General features: G+C 40.7%; 1 protein-coding gene across 3 annotated transcripts in view; it reads right to left on the bottom strand.

The window, feature by feature from the left end:
* myo6b (myosin VIb) overlaps positions 1-20,863 on the bottom strand; it is a 59,077-nt gene that overhangs the window by 3,989 nt on the left and 34,225 nt on the right. The window contains exons 19-31 of one of the 3 annotated variants that reach the window (XM_054795960.1): positions 20,546-20,584; positions 20,366-20,459; positions 18,500-18,630; positions 18,307-18,384; positions 18,088-18,217; positions 17,638-17,728; positions 15,428-15,578; positions 13,323-13,531; positions 13,169-13,247; positions 7,815-7,975; positions 7,639-7,689; positions 2,791-2,894; positions 786-920 (exon numbers count right to left, since the gene is read on the bottom strand). In XM_054795960.1, coding sequence (XP_054651935.1) covers positions 786-920; positions 2,791-2,894; positions 7,639-7,689; positions 7,815-7,975; positions 13,169-13,247; positions 13,323-13,531; positions 15,428-15,578; positions 17,638-17,728; positions 18,088-18,217; positions 18,307-18,384; positions 18,500-18,630; positions 20,366-20,459; positions 20,546-20,584 — 1,453 coding nt within the window. Of the gene's footprint in view, positions 1-785; positions 921-2,790; positions 2,895-7,638; positions 7,690-7,814; positions 7,976-13,168; positions 13,248-13,322; positions 13,532-15,427; positions 15,579-17,637; positions 17,729-18,087; positions 18,218-18,306; positions 18,385-18,499; positions 18,631-20,365; positions 20,460-20,545; positions 20,585-20,863 lie in introns of those variants that run through there. The other 2 variants (XM_054795961.1, XR_008573381.1) reach the window with 2 other exon arrangements.

The raw sequence follows: 20,863 nt of genomic DNA, 5'->3' as shown, positions 1-20,863 counted from the left end.
GAGCAGCTATTGCATGACTTAATGATCTTTTTTAGACACACATTTACTTGCGAGTGAGTGAGCGTGCTGTGAGTTTAACTTTTGGATCATTTTCAGTCTTTGTATTTTATTTCTATTACAGATTTTTTCTGTTATCATTAATAATATGCAGGGAGCGGTCGCATTACATAGTGCATGGAATCATGTTGGGCCTTAGATGCCCTCTTTCAATCGTGCCAAAAAAGGAACAGTGCGCTCGCACTAGCCAAACGTGCCGTGCTTTAGGTGTTAAGAGGACTCAGGTACAGTACAAGTGGCCTAATGTGAGTACGCCCTTAATATGTGCAAGAGCAAAAACATTATGGCGTACTTGTGTAAGGGGTTACCTTCTGTTTTACCGCTGTTAGATACAAAATGTTCCCATTCCCTAATGACCTTACACAATCCATTTTGTGCTGTAAAATGCAAAAATGCAGATCAGCAGTATGCGTTCATGCATTTAAACAATGTGTGTGTGTGTGTTTGTAGTGAGCTGTCACATTAACGTCCGTTGAACCTGACAAAGCATGAACGGCAGTTACTTGTTAATTAGAATAAATATTTCCAGCACATAGGGGGCGGCTACCTTTTTAGGCCTCTGTTTTTCACCAACTAATTGAATTTTCCCAGGCTTATTTAAAGGCGGGTCGTTAATCCCTGCCAATGAACGTGAGGGGCGGAGAGGATGGATAAAATAAACAAATTCCTGCTCATACGGTGCACAATTGCATTGAAATGAGAATGATAGAAACATTTCCTCTACCAACCGTAGTCAGTGACAGACTTTGGAGCCCTCTGATCGCTTCCGTCGTCATTGCGCTTCTTGTTCTTGGACTTCCATGCGTGATAGACCTTCAGACGGCGGTGGAACTCCTCTCTGCAGGCTGCCAGCAGCTCTATGTCTGTTCAAACACAACACACGAGTGGAACTAAATGAGCTTATGTGAACTTGATCGCTAACCAAAACAGCAGCACCTATGGAAGAATGCAAAATGTCTGTCAGATAAATTCAAGTGTGTGATTTAAAGACAATCTTATATCTTATGTTGAGACGGAGTCTCATCGAGAGATTAAGATTCCACCATTTTCTGCTATGCACGATATTAACTTAGTCAAAATGAGACACCTTTTTTGTCCCATGTTAAAAGCTAAAGGACTGTTACAAACACACCATTTGAACCTAATCAGAATAAAATTGTGTTATATGTAGGGGTGTCCCGATCTGATATTGATATCGGCTATCAGCAAAAACAAGAGTATCAGATTCACATCTAAACATCTAAAATCTCCGATATCAGCACTCCGATACAAGCATTCCATTCCAGACATCACTCCAGCACTTCTATCCAGCAGCGCGTGCTAACAAAGTAGCAAGGAATATAAGCAATGTCGGCCGCGTGGCAGTATTTTTAGTTAAAGTACAAAAAAGGCGTTGCAACTGAGTGCAAAGCTTGTCATGTACAAGTTTCCCGTGGTGGCACAGAACTGGGGAAGTTTGACACAACCAGCCTCATCATGCATTTGAAGCAGCATCACAAAAAAACACATGCGGATTTTCACAACGTCACGCAGGCAATGAAACAAACCTCCGGCTTCCTCAAACAACGTTGTCTGAAACATTTGCAAATTGTGGGGAACTCCTACAGGATTGCAAAAAATCATTAAATATAACAGAATAGAGCCAGCCCGTTGGTGGTGAGTAATGTGGGTTTTAAATGCTTATTTGAGCACCTTGAGCCTCCCTACATTGTGCCTTACCACCACTACATGGACACTACCTGGAAAAAACTATACACCACATGCATAAAGAAATAAATGGGTGAGTTTTTCTCATACCTACTGTTGCTGACTATTGTTCTGTTTGAGTAATACGACTTAATCAAGCCTTTTCTAACATTCCACACTACAACATATGTAATAAAAGCACGTATGATTTGTGCTGTTCAATGTCAGTATCGGCCAATACTCAAGGCTGCTACATCGGTATTGGACCTGAAAAAGTTAGATGATATATATGCACAAAAAAATCTAATTTTGAAGTGAGTTACCACGGTCCCACCAGTGGACTATAGTAAGGACATTTCGTCATCAGCACATCAAATTCCAACCTGATATAGCGGGATAACAATATAAACATGTCAAACTAAATTTTCCCTCTTAAATTTTAATTGCTTACAAATGTGCAGTCAATGAACAGTTTAGAAAAGAAGCCATGTCATCCATGTTTAATGAGAACATCCTCAGAAGAAAACCTAGCCGCCATTAAAATGCAATTTCATATGTGAAAAAGTCTAATCAGCTGGACTTCAAACACAATGTTTCTAGTATTAGCACCACTGCGTGAAATAGCTTTCACAGATTAGCCAGATGTCCTTGGGATGCCACAGGAAGCATCTGAGTTGCTTGACTTTACAGCGGCGGCCACAAAGACATAATCCGGGCAGCCAGTGGAAAGTCATCTGATCTTTATGCTGACTGATTTGAAGTTGGCTCCAAACCAGTCGGAAGGGCAGAGGTCCGCCATCCTCCATAATAGAGATAACTTCCTCTCTTTGCCACTAAAAAAAGTAAGCCATGCTAATGAGCAGCAGCAGCTGTGGGAGTGCCCTCAGATCAGTCTTTTAATTCACCGGGCACGAGTTCTTGCCAGTCGGAGTGCTCCATCCAGCTGCAGGCTCAGCTTTTTGGCAAATGTGCTGGATCCTTCAAAATGACTGAGAGAAATCCACAAACGTGCAATGGAAACACACACATAGAGCTGGGTTTCCTCACCACAGGAAGTGTTGATGACATCTCGCAGCTCAGCATACTTCCACTTGCTGAGGTCATACTTTTTCACGCCGGCAGCGGCTTTGGTTGCCTGCACCTGAGGGCCCCTGCGAGTAAAGAGCAGGTGATGATGCGAACAGACACAAACAGAAAAAGAAAGCGTCTCTGCATAAAAGGTACACTGTGTGGAGATGAAACGAGGTGATGGTGTGAGGCTGTTTATCGTGGTACATATTGTAATTTACCCATGCCAAGCTAGAGTGGTATTCTAAAAGAGCTAAATGAACACTTCAACAATTTGAGGGGAAGCACTTAAAACAACAATGAAGGATTCATACAGTCAATATGTTATGTATAAATAAATAAATATTTTGATGTGAGGAGAGTAATGTTGCTTTAAAAGCAAAAACAACCACAATACACTTCACCCGGCACCCTCAAGTAGATACTGTACAATAGAGTTCAACAAAATACTGCAGTGGTAATGGTTTAGTTTGTTTTGAACATGCTTGACAAAACTTTACACTTGCACTATAAAACATGTCTGAAATGGATGAATAATCCCACCGCTTGACATTGAATGGCACCAAATGTCATAAGGGGAATAGGAATTATCAGTAAGGATGCCCATTGATATTGGTTGATCAATATTGACAGTCAATATTGGCATAAAAATGAAATAACGGTTCATATCAGTATAGATTTTTCTGCATTTGGATTGTAAATATGTGTAACCGAGGGTCTTTATAAAATGAGCGCTGACGTTGTGCAAGCTCAACACTAGCACACGGCTTCGCTCACTGTGACACCGCACAGCCGTCAAGAGCCGAAAGACAAAACAGCACACATCCAGCCTTCACAATAAAAATGCTGTGCATTACACCCTGTCAGATGGTGTCTAATAAAATAAGGGTTTCAGGAAAACAGCTTCAGTTCGTAATGAAAGCGCTGCTTATGCGAGGGGAATATACAGTAAGGCATCCTCCCTTAATCGGTCATGACTTTTTAATGACTTTTGTTGAGACAAAGTGTTTAAAATAAATACGGTACTTTTTATATAATTTACATTGCGGTATTTGTGTTTTTTTGTTTATTTGTGAAATGCATCCAGCGTCATCATGTTAAAAGAAGCATAATTCATTAAACATTAGTTTGAGGGAAGAGCCGCTGCTAATACCGGCATTGGTAATGAAGTGCTAGACCAGGGGTGTCAAATTCAATCGCACAGGGGGCAAAACTCAAAGCCGACTTTAGGCAGGTTTATCCTGGGATTGGAACATATCAATATAATGCACCAGCCAGCTGTGGTGCCTTTTCAGGCTCGGACAGAATGCTCATGACAGCTGGTGAAAGTGTTTTTATGTGAACATACACTTTTTTTACATATTTATTTATTTATTTTTTTACATCGGAGTGAGAGAAGTCTGCATTTCTTAAAATATACATGGGAAAGAAAGGGAGAGACAACTGCGGATCTACAACTATAGTTGTTTTGACGTGGTTGTACGTGCCAATAAGCTGATTGTTGATAGACCACCTTTTCGTCATTCTCTCAACATCCTACAGTATTTTATATCCAGACAAAAATATCACAATCCACAAGATGTGTAATCCGGAAGAGTTTGCAGTTGTGAAATGGGTGAATGCTTTGTTCTACAGTAGTTAAAATGATCATTGTTGACTGTCTCATGCCTCTTTAAAGTGTTATTTTGTAGTCCACAACCAAGTCAGAGATTCTATGGATTGGTTTACCGACCCGGCGAGCTTCAATGTGCAGAACACAACTGAACACTGTATTTTCAAAATGTCCCTCATATGAAAAAGAAATAGAAAAATCTTATAAAAAACTTTCCACCAGTTCGACCAGTCCAGGGTGTACCCCACCTCTCACCCGAAGTCAGCTGGGATAGGCGCCAGCATACCCCCGTGACCTTAGTGAGGATAAGCGGCATAGAAAATAAATGGCTGGCTGGTGTTTCATATATTGTGCATCTCTCAGGCTTACATTATTTACTCTTGAAAGTGGGCAATTTAGCATTTTTTTCATACAAGATAATCATTTATCATATACTGTTCTGATAAGCACTAAGGATCTTATACCTTGTTTCACTGTCTGATGCATTACATACACGTTTCAAACAAAAGATACAAACCTTTAAGGTTTTTATGTACTGTATCTCTTCCATATGGGTCAGCCAACATTTCAATGTTGTTATTCCTGTGTAGTGTTAGTATCTTGTTATTAGTATGTGGGTTTTGTAGGTTGTTATTAGTATGTAGTATGTTGTTATCAAATTGTCTAAATAAACATATATTTTCAGCAAACTTTTGTATTAATGTGGAGTATAAATCTGCAGAACACAACTAACACTGCATTTAACCTTGAAAACGTATCAATGTTGTTATTGGTATTCAGTTTTAGTATGTGGTTATTAATATGAAGTACATTTTATAGCAGGGTATAATCTGGCCAGGGAGAATAAAGTGAACTCGTCTGTCATATACCCCGGGGTATATGACAGACTAGGCCATACTATACCCAGGGTATAAACTGGACTTTAACCCCGGGAATACTCTGGGCTGGGGGTGTGGTATGGCCTGTTACCCGGTATTTTAACGTTCATGGAAAAAAACGTAATCCCCTCTGGGACTGCTGGAGCAGAACAGCTTCCGGTCTGCTCGGCAACATCGGTGTAATACATCCGGCAAAGTCAGGCCTTCAAAATAAAAAGTAAAATGATTACACCACAGTACACAGCCGAGTCTTTACATACACCAGCACCCTCAAAACTACTAAGATGAATTCAGTTATGTTTATAGGCAAAATGAAGATATATTTTTGGTTGCTACAGCGTAGAGGAGGTATTACATTCCCTGAGGGGAGACTCGCAGTGCTACACTCTAGAGTCTACTGACCCTCTGTCTCTGTAAAGACCCCTTCCTAACAAGCCTCTCATTGTTGATTGGCCATCTTCCAGAGGTCTGCAGGGGGCCAGCCTCCCTGAGTCCACACTCGATGAAGATATAAAGACATCCCGCAAAGTGTGAGCTAATCTAATGTGTTTGCTAACAGACATATTTTACGCGTGCTTACTTCATCTTTTTCGCTTGCTTTGATGAATCAACAATTGATAGTTGGTTATGGGTCCTATCTAAAAAGAGATGCTTCTCATGGCATGAAATTCACATGAGAGGCATGTCATGACTGTTTCCATGTGCGTTTACTGCTTGCGTGATGACGACGTACATCTGCTGGCATTTAGCTCACCCGTTTTATGAATCAAGCAGGCAGCGCAGACCTTCAGACTGTTAACAGGTCTGAGCTCCAGCTTCCCTGCAGAGTCAAGGCTTCTAATTCAATAATACCAAGGAATTAAGTCCTCTATTTACAGCTGCTGATGAATGCCTGATCCGAGAATGCCTGATCTAATCATCCAGATTACCACTTGTAATTGATGCTGACTGAAAAGTTGAAACAGAATGAGAATTGTCACCATCATCATCATCATCGTCATTCTGGCTGGGGAAAAGCGTGACGAGGAGGATTGTGCAGGCAGGAAACAAGCAGTGGAGGTGAAGCGATGGGCTGTTGCTAATAGGAAATGGTTGGTTGGAGCAACAAGGGAACAGAGGGAGGCCAGGGTGTTTATTTTGTCCTGCCACAATATACGACTATGCCAGTAACGCAGAGTGAGGGTCTACGTGTGCTGAATGCAATGACTTAATCTGTTTCAGCTCTGTGTGCTGCTAATGCAGCAAAACGTGCACTTTTGAGCACAGTTCTTGATACAGATCTTCTTTTGAGCTCAAGTCTCTTTCATTGAAAGTAGCACAGTTGGAAAGTGGCATTAACATTAACATAACAGTAAATAAATTGGAGGCTAACAAGTTAGCTCGCTAGCTTGCTAATGGTTAAAGCCATGGCCGTCTCTTGTGTTCCTGCAGTGGTCCCGTAGCCTGCGCATTACAGTTGAGCAATGTGTTTTAAACAAACAATAATAAGAGTGTAAAGGTAACTATAAGGGCGTTATTTCATGTCTACGGGACTCTAATAACGGTAACGATGGTATTTAGAAAGTCATAAACAGGTTTTCTATGCTCTAACTACAAAAATGTTCTATTTATTAATATTGAATCCCATTTTGTGGAAATTTACTATTCGCAGTCTGGTCAGGAGCCTATTACTCGAGATAAACGAGGGATGACTGTACTACGGCTTCCTGTAATAAGACACGTAAGCTGTGTGTCCTCAAAAGTTAAAAGGACAAATCTGCTTGATCAATGAATGCCTGGCAGTAGTTTGCATCACACATACGGTATAATCTCAGCTGAGTACCAGAAATAGTATCGGCCACAGCCAATGGAAAAGCATCACAATAGCAAGAAGATGGAATGGAAAAGGGGCATTCTGTTGCTTGGCTGCAAGTCCAAAAAGAAGATTCTGTATCATTTTTAAATGCAATCAACACCATTGTGAATACTAAGAGCTCAAGCAGATTTTAGATGCAAATCAAAAATTATAAAAGAATGCAACTGGCATACATACTGATTAGTTATAGTCTATGTATTCAAAAGGACGTGATGAACAATCAGTGTGAGAGACAGAGCAAACACAGACATGAAACAAATATCTGAAAAGTACGTCTGGTGAGCCTGCCTAAAAAATCTATTGTTGTGTCTGATATGTGACTTTCATGCACTTCAACAAGGGCATTGTATTGCGGGTAGACTGATAGCTACTCAAAGCAGCTAAGAGATGTAGAACTATAATCACGGGTATGGCACAGAGTGAAGGGAATGAGCAAGTGCTTTTTGTTGGGTTATACTACACTGACTGTGCTGAGGTCTTACATGGCTCTGGCTGAGGATGCTGAGATAGGAAGATCCGAAAAAGCCTCATCACTATGAGAGGACAGAGGAATAGGAGAAATCAGGTGGTATGGTACGGTACGTTTACCCCCATGTGTTGTTGCCCATTCATATGGAGGCTAATGCAACCATATGTGTGTGTTTTTAGCATCTAATACCTGCGCAGACTTGCATCCACCTGACCATCTTCGGTGATTAGCTCAGCTTCACTCTGAGCAATCCTCATGGCCAGTTCTCTGTCTCGTCTCTCTTGCTCTAGCATGGCCGCCCGCTGAACCTGCTCCTCACGCTCCAATGCCAACTGGATTTCCAACTCCGCCTATAGGACATGTACAGACACACAAACACAGCACATGCACCTGATTTAATACGAGTGGTCTTCCACTTTGCTACAATCTACTGCACATTTACACCTCTGCTGTGTGCACAAGCCCGATTAATGCAATTAATCAAGGATGCAGGACCATTAAGAAAGCTTTATTGGTCATGTGTCAACAGTACAACAACACATGACTATTATCACCTACTAACACCTATTCAGTTACTTGGATATACTTCGGAGTAGTCAGTGTACAGCTTATATAGCAGTATAGATTTACCATCCACTGAAAATGACTAAACACATAAATCCTTTATTGCTTACATATTGGCAACACAAGTGAGTAGCAAGATAATTGTGTCTTGCCTACAGCCAAGCATGGTGGCAATAGTGTCAAGGTCTGGGGCTGCATGAGTGCTGCCTGCTCTGGAAAGCTGCGGTTCATTGAGGGAAAACATGGATCCTGACATGTATTGTGACATTGTGAAGCAGAGCATGATTCCTTCCCTTGGGAAACTTTTCCAACATGATAACAAGCTCAAAACCTCAAACAAGTGCCTTGCTGAGGGAGCTGAAGGTGAATGTGACAGAGTGACCAAGTATGTCTCCAGGCTTGAATCTAGCGGAAGGATGGTGGAGGAGCGCAAGGTGTCTAGAATTCACCAGTGATGTTATCATGGAGCCATGGAAGCTGATTCCACTAACACACTAACAACCTATGCAGCTCTGGTGAATTCCATGCCCAAAGGATTGAGGCAGTGCTGGATAACAATGGTGCACACACTCAATTTTGACACCAAGGACACAATTTAGACATGTTCACTGTGAGGTGTACTCACTTGCGTTGGCAGTTATTTAGACAGTAATAGTTGTGTGTAGACTTCTTATATCAAAGTTTCATTTGTATAGCTTAGGTCACAATCGATCGTATGGGCTCCAATGGCCAGCCTACATGCAAAAAAACCCTGTAAGAAACGCAAGGAAGGCGCCCATGTGACACTGATTTTCAAGCCGTAGACTGGCCGCAGAGGTTCTTTGTCATGTCAAACTGTCATGGGCGATTACGTTTTTTTTCAGGTTGCAAGACAAACTTACACACTTCGTACGTCTTTGTGAGTCGTCCGTACAGCCAACGTGTCTCTTTTGTAAGTTTTGTTGGTGCCAGGTTTGAGCAAAATGTAAATCTTTTCGTACATGGCGCTGTGGCGTGTCGTGCGCCACACGTGCACCCAACATATGTAATTAGTGTGGCCAACGCACATTCAGCTATTTCGTACGTCCTCCATGCGTGTCAAGATCTTACTCCTTCATGGTCACCACAACTATGTTCTCCACGAACAAACAAAACGCAGCAATTTGGGGAACGCCACAAATCGCACAGCCAAAAAAATCCTACGTCCAGTTGTGACGTACGTTTTAAGCATTGTCCTTGAAAAGATATAACAATGGCTTTATAGAGTCCTGCTACTGTCCTGTTACTGTGTTCACGCATACTGCATAAAGGTTCTGGTTGATATATACTGCACCCTAAAACCCCACTCTCATTTCTGTAGCCATTGATGAAGTCCACACAGCGATTTTCTTTAAAGGAGCCTTAAATAGCCAAGAATATATTATTAATGCTGTAGGACGGTCAGATCAGCAGGTATATGACACGCGACCAGAGTGACGCATGAGGTGATCAGAGTGTTGAGCTGTTCCACAGTCACAGAGTACAAGAAAGATTTTATGGTCCCACCAAAGCCTAGTATGGCCCTCGAAAGAGCTATTCCTCGGGTTTTGTAATTCTAAACCGTACCTAAATCACAAAAGCCTCCCTCGGAATGACACCACAACACAGAGATTTAGAGACTAAAGGGGGCAAGATATCATGCAAGTCCTTGATGCGGCAGAAAATAAATGAGAGCCGAGTAACAACTTGCACACCCTTGGAAGGCCTGGAAGTGAAAAAATGTTTGCTGAGGGAAGTGGTCGAAGGTCATGACCCAGTTGTTGGCCCTTTTCATTTGGGCAGATAGCAATGGAATAATACACTGCTCCAAAAATAAAAGGAATTGTTTTTAAGTTATTTGTGGCTAATTCCTGGCAAGTTTTGCATTTTATGTCCATAGAAGTTGGGCGGGTTGTGCAGCTGATCAGAGGGTTTCTCCAATAGCACAGTGTCATGGGTGTGGATAAGATACCAAGAGGCACGGCAGTAAACTCGGAGAGATGGAGGGCTTCACAGGAGGACAACAACAAGCAAATAGATTGCTATCTTCTCTTTTGTGCAGGGAGGAACAAAAGGCATGCTGCCCTACAAATTGAACTCCACATTGAAATACAGTAGATCCTCGCTATTTGCGGAGGTTCCGTTCAAAGACCACCTGCAAATAGCACATACTGTAAATGTGTAACAATTAGGGAAGCTCCGATCAGGGTTTTATGCTGCCGATTCCGATCATCCATGCGTGAGATCACATGGATTAACTGTACATTTTTTTTTTTTTTTTTTATGATGAGTGCTATTGGTCAGGGCCGACATTAGACAATTCCAAGGGCCCCTGGCCAATAGGTAATGTTCATTAAACAGCAGTACACAAATAGTGTTTAGAGGACAAGACATATAGAATAATGACAACAATAGACACTTGAAAAAGTACGTACCTGATGGATGTAATATCCACTTTCACGTGGGAGAAAAACAAGCTCCAAACTAAACGCATTGCTTGCTTGTTTTAAAAACAAATTGTCACTGTGGTAAAAAGTCACATTTGGAGTCGGAAGACAAGAAGCTAGGTGGATAATTCTAGCTAGATAGCTAGCTAGTTAGCTCCAGACTGCTAGGCAAAGCGTGTAAAGAAACATGCAGGAGAATTCCAACACCAACAGGTTAGACAAGGGAGTGATCAAATACACTAGTATCGATTGGCGTAGCCTGTATCAAGCTGTCCAACTGAAACCATTCGAGGTTTGACAGACTAGTTTTGATTCTCGCAACAGTACGGGGACAAAGTGTGTTCTTTGTTGGCTCAATACAGGTGTTGTCAACCCTACGTGACACAGCACACATGCACGTTCATGTCATGTCTGTGTTGTCGTGCCAACGCATGCTGATCGTTTTTTGTGATCAGCTTTGAAAGGCATTTATCGGCATAGGCCGATCTCATGTTTTTTACGGAAATTGGCCGATACTATTCGGTGGCCGATCGGAGCATCCCTTATAATAAATAATACATATACAGTACATGTCTATTTTGGACACTGTAACAAAAACTGGGATATGCTGCTGCATCAAGGTGCCACCATACACTACACCAGCTTGCTCCTCCCCCTAATGACTGTTGTAATTATTAAATTGGATTCAGCAACAATTATGACCCTCCTTATCTCTTTAATTTCCTTCACTCGGGATGAAGAAAAAGTTAACAATCTAAATGTATAGAACCACAACCCAAGCTTAAGCCCTATAATGTGCCAGGCATTTTAAATTGTACTCCCCTTTAACGAGTGATAATGAATGATAATGAAATTAGCTGTGCAGTATGACGATGATGAAGACATGTATGTCAGAGCATGCTTGATGTATGTCTGACGCTTTAAACTTTAAAATCTTGTTGTTACAGTGCTTCTGATTTCCTTCTCTTTGTTACAAATTGAACAGCGCTTTCATTCACTCCATAATGACAACTTACGGCAGCAAAGGTTTTTCCTTCCTTTAACACATCCAGAAGTTCAACCCTCTCCTGCTTCTTTGTTACCTTTTCCTGGTGCTTAGGTTTCTTGCCAAAATGCTGAGAAGCAGGATGCTTGGATGGCATCGTAGGACGTAAATACAACCTTAAAAATCACATGCTCCTTTCCTGTGGATGTAGCGCCAACAGCAGGAAGAACAAGGTACAGCACTCAGCCATTCCAACCTCACACCAACATGTACTATACGCTGTATTATTATGCGGTTATATACTGTATTATGTCGACATATTTGTATATTATTCCCGACTTTGTGTGAATACGATTGATTTATGCAGAAAAATGCCTATTTGTGGATATAAAAAAGCAGAAATAGGTGAATTTTCCAACACATATACTGTAGATATATATATTTCAAAAATCCACAAATTTGTGGTGTCGCAAACCACAAATCCACTGCATTTTATTTATCCAGATCTGGGATTTGTGGTTTAAATGTTTCCTTTATTTTTGTGAGCAGGGCATGTGACGACCAAAAAGGTCTTAAAAACACAGACGCCATACTTGGATGGAAACAGCAGACTTGTCGTATAAGACGTGACATTTACACGTCATTATGCAGTTTCCTCTTTTCAACAAAGCTGTAATAAGTACAGCGTTTCTCGTTAACCTGCTGATGTGATTGTATAATGTATATTATTCATCTTATCTTGTGTTGTAATTACTAAATGTTTACTGCACTGCGCCTCTGTCAAGCTTTTTCTGGGAAAACAGTTTGCATTTACTGCGGCTCGCATAACTGTGAGAAGCTATGAGAGCAGTGGGATGTTGGTTGGAGCACTAAAAAGTGAGTTACAACTCCCTGGTACGCCTTTAACATTGAGGGCAAATCAGCCATAGTAAGTGCAGGGGTGTCCAAACTTTTTCCACTGAGGGCTGCATACTGAAAATAAAAGGATGAGAGAGAGACTGAGAGACAAAGCTTTGGTTTGTTATTTGTTGTTAGTGTCAACATTTCAGCTTCTTCTCTTTACATTTTGACTTTTTGCTCTATTTTCCCATTTCTGCTGTTATTCTTAGTGTCATTTTCTTTCCACAATGAGCCACGGGCCAATAAAAAACAAGCTGAAATGGCCCCCATGCCTCACTTTGGACACCCCTGGCTTAGTGTGTTTAACGTGCATATATTGCAGGTCTGTTATTAACTCGTTAACGTAAGTTACCTCTAACAGCAACATTTTTCGATTGCCAGCCCTAATATAATGGTGAAATATCAATACAATTTTCTAAAAACACAAACTTCAGGATTAGGAAAATATATTTTGTCTATGGCAATGGAGGAGATTTAAGTCAATAGTCAAGGTCAGGGAGTGGGCAAATCAATACTCCTAAGAACGATTTAAAAAGTGCTCAAATTGTTACTGGTATTTATTTGGTTTTCTTGCATTGCGTAGTTGTCTAGCAGGCATAACAAAGTTGAACACAAAATAGACAAATATGCCATCTGACAGCTGCCCAAACCTGCAAAACCTTCTCCTCTTCCTCTCTCTTTTTTCTATCCTCCTCTTCCTGCTTCCGTTTCGTCTCCATCTCTGTTTTCCTAAAAAAAGATTTCAGACGAAGCAATGAACATTTCAAAAACAATTCCATAATAATCTTTCTCCTCTCCACATACAGTCTTCGGTCTTCCTCCTCTTGTTTGCGTCGTTGCTCGTCTTTTTCCCTCTTTTTCCTCTCTTTCTCCATCTCCTCCTCGATGCGCTTCAGCCTCTCACTTTCTTCCTCTTGCTGTTTCTTTTTCTGCATGGAGGACAGCAGCTGCTCCGAGCGCTTCACCAACACTTGGTACTCACTGTCAATCTCCTTCCAGGTCATTATTAAGCCCTGTTGGAAGAGAGATGAAGGCAAGGCCAGAAAAATCAAGATGAAGGACCTTGCATGTATCGAGCAATGATTCACATGTGGATCCAATTAAAGCCTAGATGCAAACATTTGTTTTTGGCGCCAGTAAATATGCAACTTAGCTGTGAAATCAGTGAGTGCAAAGCTACCACCATGGATCTTATAAGCTAAAATTACAGTTTACCTGCATCTAGGTTATTGGGTAATAATATGTCTTTAAAGTCACACAAAACTTAAAGCTGCTGTATGTCTTTGCCTCCAAATTACGTTTTTTTTCAACCAAAAAATATAAGAACACTACCAACGGCTACCATATGCTACCATTAGTGGTTTAAAAGAACAGATTGTATAAAAAGGCTATATGCTTCCACAATTATGAGTTAAAATGCATGTCGTTCAGCACAAATAAGATGACTGGTCACTCACAGCTGCCTGGTCGAGACTTACGTGTCCGTATATATATATATATATATATACACCTTTATGATGGCAACAGTTTGGCCATGGGACAGGTTATCTTTATTTCCATCATTTCCTTCAGGAAAATTTATTTGGAAATCCAAACGAATCTGAAACAAATTCTCTTTAATCTTAGAGGTGGTAGTCTGGATAAGAGCTGGAGGAAACTTGTTTTTACATTATTATACATTTGGTTTGCATTAAATAACCCAATTTTTCACACATATTGAACACAGGCATTTTTGTATTTTGCAAATAAAATTTTTATCGGTAGTTAGATTTTCACCAGAGTTTATTACTAACATTTACTGTATCTACCCACCATAAAAATCTGTGCTAATATCTTAAAAACTGCAGACAAAAACAAACCCAACCATAATACTTCTCCTTCGGGGGCAGTAATGTAATGTAAAAGGGTGAATTAACATCTTTATTTTCTTGAAATCCAAGTTTGCTCCAACTTTGTACAGCTTTATGACATAAACAACCTTTGTGTGGCACCCACATTCCGCTATGCGACAACAAGAAAAGGTGTTGACAGATTGGCTGCCGGACTTGTCAGACAATTAGCGGAGAGGAGAGGTCACTATATTGTGCAGATTCATAAGAGTGAGTCACTAACAGTGACACACAGACGGGAGGCGACAAGGTCTTGTCCCCTATGTACGAAGAGGCCTGAATGACAGGCATTGGCATCCCATGAATTATTCACTCAAGAGATGCAGTGCTGGGGCAATTCTCACAGCACCATGAGTGTCGACGTGGGGCTGCTAATAGGCTAACGGTGGCATAAAGAGGGGGGAGATGAAAGCCTGACTGAGATGAAGGGGTGGGAGAAAGGGTCAAGAATCACTGCAGCATCACTGTCAGTCAGGATGCCTCGAGGAACAACAACATTCGCTAATCATAGATGCTCATGACACGGGAGGAGCAACAGGTTCAAGAAAAGCAGCACTCGTGGGCAATGCTCGCTGGACAGCATGCAGATTTGTTGGTTGTTTGCTGTACCTGGCGGCTCCAATAAAGATCTGCTTATTGCACGGGGCGAGCTGGGACTTCACTAATCGGGTGTGATCATTTAGCAGAACAGCCGCACTAAATTCAATTATTGGAGGGAGGATTTCTTTCTCATGAGCTGATTGGAAATATTGATTTGGAGAGAAAACATGGGAATTTGGTACAACTTGCATGTGCAAGAAGTGTAAACATTAGAGAAGGTATAAACTTCAACACACATGCCCCAAGAATGATTCATGCACACTTTGCTTATATCACTACGCCTGAATCACAAGTAGAGCATCTGGATGGCTGATGACATAAGCAGCTTTACGGTCACTATTAAAAGGTCAGTCTTTACAACCGGGCAATAATCCTTGGATGCCGTGAAAAGAGGAGACATAAACATAGTGGAGGGCTCACCTTTATCTTAGCTAACAGAGAGTCTATGCTTGCTGCCAGCTCTTGGACCTGCTTGGCCATCTCCTGTTTTCCCTCCTTCAGCCCGCTGACCACTTCGTTGAAGCGCTCCATGTGCTTCTTCAGGTTTTTCACCTTCACCATACCATCAATGCTATAGCAACATAAAACCATCTTTACTATCTTCTTTACAACATAAGCCAAAATTGCGGGATGTGCTATTATATTTCACAGAAAAAAATAGTGTACTGTAAAAAACAAAAAAGAGGTTATACAGTGGAACCATCCTGTCAGGTCAAATGGCCATCATGTTGTGCAAAGAAATGTATTAAAAATATGCCTGCACGACGTCACATGAGATTGTGCAAGGCTTCAGCGCATCAAAAGGTTATCTCTGCGCCTGTGGGTTGCTTTTTCTTAGGCTTTTTGTTGTCATGCTTTGCATAACTTGTTGAATTATTTTGTGTTGGTTCTTCTTATTTCCTATTTTATACCTTTATTTTGCAAGCGCTTCCTGTTTTGTGCTGTTTTCAGTCATCTTTACCACTTTTTGAGGACGCTTACAGTCACAATTTGCCATCATTTGTAATTAGTTGGCTTTTATGACTGAAAACAGCTCAAAACAGGAAGTGCTTGCAAAATAAGAGTTTAAAACAGGAAATGTCAAGCAGAGCGTGATATTTCATGCACACTTTGCATGACATTTGTGACTTTACAGGGTTCCCTCGTTTATCGCTGGGGATGGGTTCCCAAAATAGCCCGCAATAAGTGAAATCCGCAAATTAGCCAACTTTTTTTTTTTACAATGATTATATATGTTTTAAGTCTGTAAAACCCCTCACCATACACTTTGTATACACTTTTCTCAGACTGACTCTCAAAGAAGTTCAAACCTTTGTTTGAATTTTAATGATCAACTTACAGGTAGGACACAAGAAATTATTAAGTCACTCACGAGTACTTTTTCTCCTGTGACCGTGACTTTTCGTCCTGGTGCCGTTCCGCTGCAGTCCTTCGAACCAAAGATTCATTTAAAAGCTAGCAAGCAAGCAACCTAGCGATGACACAGGAGACACGCAGGGCGGCACGAAGGAGATTGATTGTCTATGGTCTACAGCCAATCGGGATGCAGAAAACAACGGGCGGTGCGGACAGACGAGCGAGGGAAGAGAGACACTCAACTTCCCACAATGCAATTCTTCTTAAAAAGAGCTGTAACAGTGTTCATAGGTTGTAATTAAAAAAAAAGAAGTACTTAAAAAATTCTGCGAAACAGCAAATCCGTGAAAGGTGAACCGCGATGGCGCAAGGGAAGACTGTATTTGATCTTATTCTGACTGTATTAAATATGTCCTTCATGTGTTCTGTGGACAGTGTGGTGACGTAGGTGTTAATTTAGGCCTAAGTTGCAACACGACTTACATTGCCATGGTAGGAATGAACTCGTAGGTAGATTTAGGACCTCTTCTACAAACTTGATGGGCGCGCTTAATAGATCTCTTCATGTAAAATGTATATATAACACAGTTCAATGTCTTCAGTCCAATGCCTCTGAGGCGGTACATTTTGAAATTCCAAATTTCAAGAATATGCTCCTATAGCAGAAATGGGCAAACACTTTCTAGTGATATACAGGTCATTACGGTAATCATAAGGACGACGTCACAGCAGCTCCAGGAAGACGACGCTGTAATAGAAAGCCGACTGGATGGGTGCGTACAGAGCAGCACAAGCCCGTGTGAGAGAGAGGATAGGAGAAGCAAGATTTTTACGACAAAGTTCTGCAGAAAAGTGATTTTATATTTTCTGGTTGTTTTTCGCTGTGTTGTGTTTTTTTTGCTTGATTTCACCAATGTTGCTTGGGATGTAAAGAAGGAGTTCATAGTTTACATTATAAATCCCACTTAATTTATTCATGTACATTCTGTGTGTCGGTGAAACTCTGTAAAATTAAATCAGTCACTGTCACTATAACAAATCTGTCACTATACATTTTTAGCAAGCAAAGCAACCTCTAGATGCTTACATCTTAATATACTTAACGTATACGATTAACGTATTTTTATACTTGTTGTTGTGACTGTACAGTTAATAACATTTTTATGATGGCAGCAGATTGAGCCTGTCAAGGATTTCCTTTATTTCCTATGGGTTCTATGGGTTCCACTGTGCAGTTTTTCAAGGATGGGTATTACAACTAAGGGGAGACTCACCGCGGCTTGTGCTTCTTCTTACATAACCACATGCGCACAGTCTTCTGAATCTTAATGCACGCCAAAGCCCTGTAGCTCATCTTGTTCCTCACTGGTGACAGTGTAAAGATGGGAAAAACACAATGTGACACCGTCATCCATGCAGTAATGGGATTCAGCATTTACATTTTTCTTTCTACACTAAAATGCAGTACCTGTATGGTATGTTACGTAGGAAGCGCCTTATCAAGCAGACGGTTTTCTTTTGTAATGTAATTAAATGCTTTTAATACAAAGAGCAGACTGCATGAGAAGCCACAACTAGCAACTCAGTGTTGACTGCCTGCTTTTCGAGCATAATTTTAAATAGCTTGAAACTACTCTGCTTTCAACATTCAACAGACACTTGTGTTTATGAGAGTGTTTGGCTAACGGGATTATGAAGACTGATGTCTGCTGTATTAAACCCACATTTGATCACAGACAGGCTACACCACTGGACCTTCTTCCAGCGGCTGCACACCAGCCACTTGTTAACCTTCTTCAATAGTTCTGCCAGGTGGTCGGGATCTGACTTCATGATCTGATCAAACTCGGCAAACTGACAACACACCATCGACAATAATGATTAATTAGGTTATTTTTCAGGGCATAGTTGTGATTGACAGAGCAGCATTGACATCCTTGCACCTTTCCAGGGCGGAAGAAAACTCTAGTCAACCCAAATTTGAAGTCATTGTCATTCAGCCCCAGCGCTTTGAACAAAGCCTATAGGGAAGAAATTCAAAACAATTGACACTGAAATCATTTATGCTTCTTATCAAGTCCAGAGTAAAGACAATTGTTGAATGGCAACAAAGAAGCAAAACAAACAGTACCGCACCTTGCAGAAGAGTCGCGGGTTCAGTCGAGTGAGCTTATCAGGCATGTACTGTTTATACATGTTGTAAAGCTCATGGAAGGGGGCTCTGGAGGGGAACCCACCCTGCATCAGGTCCAGCACTGACACCATTCCTAAATAAAAAAAAATGCATGTGCATCTGGGACGTAGTTAAATTTTTATGTAGTTATTTTTTTTTTCAAAAGAATTTAGGAATATTAAGTATCCTGTTAGGCTTGTAAGGGACTATTTTTCCCCCACTGGTCTCATTGGCATTCCTTCAGTGTCAGTCAATCAGCTTCCTGCCTTCCCTCCTGCTCTCCCAACTGTCTCTTGTTTTCGAGTATTTAGACGCCATGCGTTCGTTTGGCTCTTAATCTGTGATATGTAATAGCCCCTTGCCTGATTCTTGTTTAGTACATTTTTAAAAGATAAAATAAAACCCCCAAAAATATCATCAGGATTTAATAGTTGAATTTGGATTATATCTATTTAATTGATTTATTATTGGTTTATTATATACAGTATTACTATTTTTCATGTTTATTAAGACGTGTTAATTTGTTTTAATTGGAACTAATTAAATAAAATGCTATCAAGTGATAAATACTACAGTTGCAGGGAAACAACAATGTGTATCAGGGTTTTCTTCATTTACAGAATTATTGAATTATTATTAACGCTTATTCATTATGTGTGTGTGTATATACATTATATGCGCGTGTGTGTATATACATTATACACAAACACACGCACACACACACACATAATGAATAAGTGTTAATAGCGCTTACTTATCATATGTATCTGTGTATATACTGTACATTATATATACACACACACAAATATAATGAATAATAATTCAATAATTCTGTAAATGTGTTTTCTGTGCAGGTGACTTGCTTGAGTCTTGTTATTTTTCATTTTCATTTGAAAATAAATAATTATTTGCATTTTTTATAAAATACATACAATGTATAAAACTTCTCCAGTCTCAGCCTAAAACAGCAACATAAAGCAATTGCCTTGTTTGCACATTATTTTTGTATACACAATTCAATACTTTTCAACTAGATATAGAAATATATATACTGTAATTTTAAGGTTTTTACATTATACATTCCTCACATCTTTGTGCCTAAATTCTGGACTATTTTTTTCCCAACTGGTATCCTCTCGTGTCAACCAATCAGTGTCCCTGCTGTTCTCCAACCTGTGTCTTCTGTTTTGTAATTACTCTGTGTAAATAGCTGCGCTTCTCAAAGTAGTGTGGCAGGCCTGCCTGTGGGTGGAGGCGGGCTGGGTGGTGGGGGTTGGTGAGCTGTCAGGGGAGGGGGGGATTTGAGAGGCAGGGAGGGCTTTCAATATTAGTGCAGACCTGCCAACATGTATGAATTTGTCGTACTCAGAATGCATTTTGACTCTTGAACACGCTTGTATGCTTCACTGCACTCATTTTGTTGCATTTTGCTGGTTTCAGTTTCGAGTTCAGTCTGTACAGTGCAGATAAATAAATATATACTATTATCAGTTTCTCGCTAGAATTTCAGATGGGGGGAGCGAAAACATTTCTGTCCCCCACTTGGGGACATGAAAGAAAATAATTGAGAACCACTGGTATATAGTGATTTGGCCTTGGCTCCTCATTTGTTTTCTTGCTTGATGTGTTTTCATTTTCCGTTTATCACATTTTTAGTATTTGGCTGCAGGCTTGTTTTGCCTTAAGTCAGAAGTCCATTGTTGCTTTTTATTTTTTATTTTCTAGCCAATTTGTCTGCAACCTTTGTAGTTATTAATGGATTTCTAGAATCAATTTTGGCTGTTGGCAGACCCAATCAAAGTCAAATATTTCACCCTTCAACGTGTTACCTGAGCACTGCAGCTGTGAGAGAATGAGAGCGCCTTCAAACTGGTGGCTAACCATTTTGAGGTTGGGTTTGACACAGCGGATAAAACTTGAGCCCTGCAAACAAAGACGGCAAACAATAAAGCAATGATTTGATTGTTTTTTTTTTTACTCTTTGACCATGCAATGATATTGTAACTCACAGTACTGCGAAGCTTCTCAAGCAGCAGGTTGAGCTGCGTCTGTGAACAGAAAGAAGCAAGACATAGGAACTCCTAAGATTTGTTGAAGGAGTTTAAGACAAAGTAAGCCTGCCACATGGGCTTGAGGGCGCCACCACACATCCTCGTCATTCTAGCAACACACTCTGGCCACCGGCACCTTATTGAACCACATTATCTTTGTGCGAGAGTCCGTGTCTGGTGCATTAGTGATGAAAGCCCAGCAGCAGTCTGAGTGATAAAGTCTGTTGAAAAACAGTGTGCCTAGTTTCTACCTGATGGGTGAACAAAAGCAGACAG

Source organism: Dunckerocampus dactyliophorus, chromosome 13, assembly GCF_027744805.1.
Source record: "Dunckerocampus dactyliophorus isolate RoL2022-P2 chromosome 13, RoL_Ddac_1.1, whole genome shotgun sequence".
In the NCBI taxonomy this organism is placed as follows: domain Eukaryota; kingdom Metazoa; phylum Chordata; class Actinopteri; order Syngnathiformes; family Syngnathidae; genus Dunckerocampus; species Dunckerocampus dactyliophorus.
This window is presented reverse-complemented; position numbering and strand designations above follow the sequence as displayed.